Below are 2,571 nucleotides of genomic sequence, written 5' to 3'. Positions count from 1 at the left end.
AAGGCCTGATTTATGACAAATATGACAGACAGCAACTAATGACAACAACTGAATTACAGGAACCAGACTTGGGACAGACAATATATAGAATGTGGCGGGGTTAAACATGTGTTTGAGCGCTCAACCTTCCCCCTAACCTGGGACAGTAGTGTAACACCGGTTTGACCATTTTTTTGGTTAATATTCTATTCACATTGTACATCAGCTATAAATCATTTGCGCAAAACCCAACATACACATTCAACGACCATTTCTAAGTAAGAATGTGACAGATTTAAGATTGCTAAGTTTATTCCATATTTATTGTACTATAAAAAGTGAATTGAAAACAGTTACTCAGCAAAATAAAGTATGAATATGTTATAAAGATGAACTATGGTCAATTTAATTAAAATATAGAACTCGGATTTCGTTATACTACATACATACGTAGTATAACGAAATCCGAGTTATATATTTTAATTAGATTGCCATAACTGTGAGTTAAAAGCTAGTTTCAGTTATATAACCCTGATATTTTCCTCTTACCTAAACGTAAAGTCTTAATAAGTTTCAATTGTATGAAAGAGTAGACAGAAGAGATGTTTGTATAAACAACGTGTGTTGTTGAGTTTTGACTCATATAATTCAGGTACCTTTTCGATGTGCCATCAGATAATAAGCACCCTCCCTCTTATATCTTGAAAAGGGAGAGGTAAGTTCTTCTCCCATTAAAAAAGCTTTTTGATCTATGATATTGTATATAAGTAAAAACATAGGTAACATCTGCAGTTGTCACGCGATTGAGAAATAATGGAAGCATGATTATTGGTATCATGTAAAACGTCATCCTTGTATAAAAATGCAGGTAAACAACAAAGGAAGAAAGACGAATTACAATGGCATCCATTGTAGTTTTCTTGTTTGTATATGTTCTGGCGACATTTGGTGTTCAGGGTTCCTGTCCTTCAAGTATTGGTAAGTTCGGTCAATTCAAAGAGTGGATACGTAAAAGTGATAATACAACGTAAAAAGAGAAAAGTAAATGTTCATATGATTTCTCTATTTTGCAGGAAATGACGTTTTTGAAGACTTAATAAATGTGATGGTAAAAGTCAAGTGTCAGCAATCAGGTTAGTTTTAATCAAACGTCCGAATTAAAATCTGAAAGTTAAATAGTCATTGTAAAACTTTTTACCGTTGAGAGTTGATTTTCCTTTGCCGCAGTTTAACTGAATTTAAAGTTTTTCGACAACGGTGAAAGCATCTCAGTACTGCTCATGCATGATCATTGTGAGAGAACGGGTGCTTATTAGTGTTCATTTTATTGTCATTTATTCTTCTTCTTTGTAAATGATTAATTGGTTGATGATTGATTGATTGATTGATTGATTGATTGATTGATTGATTAATAATTGTTTTACACGACATCAGCGTCTATGTAAAGGATAAAATGCACTTAATGTCAGTGAAACTAGTTTTAAAAACGGTTTATATTGTAGAGATTCAACGATACATATATATGCAATGATATAGATCTTTGGTCTCAGAGCTCATATTTATGCAGAGATATTTTCCTGCTTATTTTTATTATTATCATTAATGAACAATTTATAGAGCATAGTTATAAAAGAAATACATTAAAAAGGAAATAGCGTTCGGAAAAAAGTTTGAATTAGCTGCATTAATTATTAATAGCGGTCTACAAAATCTGCCTTTATAAACAAATGTAATATTAATAAATGGTAGAATATAGAAATTTGCGTCTGTATACATATATTATAACATTAACTCCTGATCCCTTTACAGTCATTCAGCCTAGTTTGCAACCAGCTTTCTTTGCAACCTTGACTAAAACCGTTTCACTTGGTACGAATGCTGTTTTCAAACTTGATCGTATAGTGAAAAATATTGGAAATGGATATGATTCAAACTCTGGAGTCTTTACAGTTGGTAAATCAGGACTGTACGAATTTGCTGCAAATTTCATCTCGAATGGTGACAATTGGCTTGAGTTAAATCTAATGAAAAATAACGCGTTCATAGTAAAAGGGCATTCAGCAAAGGCAGATGGTACAGCAGGTTCACTTCAGGCCATATTACAAGTGAAGAAAGGAGACATAATGTATCTCCGCAATCCCCGTAGCTATGGTTCACTTCATGGAGACAACTATGCAATGTTTTCCGGTCATTTTATTCAATAAAAAATATTATAAAGTTCTATTTCATGTTCATTTTGTTTACATAATGTTTTTTAACTGTCTGTATTTACTACTACGTTGCTCATCCTGAATAATTGTTCAGCTGTCTTGTTTGTTGTATATATTTTAATATATAATGGTTCCTTCTGTATTCTAAACAAGTTAAGAGAGTATCTTCATTAAACTATTAACTAATTTGAAATAAAGTTATCCAGCGTTTTACCTGTGAAATCAACCTCGGTTTCTGTGTGTTTTGTCATAGTTTAACGCATAATAGCTCACATATGCATGACTGTATAAATGTGCATATATGATTATGCCATATGATTGCCGAAATACTACAATCGATATGCTTCTGCAAGCAGTACTGTCCATCACCGTATTCTCGGTA

General features: G+C 32.4%; 1 protein-coding gene across 1 annotated transcript; it reads left to right on the top strand.

Annotated features, from left to right (window-relative positions):
• The first annotated feature begins 878 nt into the window (after window positions 1-878).
• On the top strand, window positions 879-2,202 carry LOC127715029 (complement C1q-like protein 3). The gene is made up of 3 exons (XM_052221045.1): window positions 879-957; window positions 1,053-1,112; window positions 1,789-2,202. Exons 1-3 carry the CDS (start codon window positions 879-881, stop codon window positions 2,181-2,183), a joined length of 534 nt encoding a protein of 177 aa, XP_052077005.1. The 3' UTR covers window positions 2,184-2,202.
• The last annotated feature ends 369 nt before the right edge of the window (window positions 2,203-2,571 follow it).

Source organism: Mytilus californianus, unplaced genomic scaffold (assembly GCF_021869535.1).
Source record: "Mytilus californianus isolate M0D057914Y unplaced genomic scaffold, xbMytCali1.0.p SCAF_9, whole genome shotgun sequence".
Classification (NCBI taxonomy): domain Eukaryota; kingdom Metazoa; phylum Mollusca; class Bivalvia; order Mytilida; family Mytilidae; genus Mytilus; species Mytilus californianus.
Note: the sequence above shows the minus strand (reverse complement) of the source record. Positions and strands in the feature narration are given on the sequence as shown.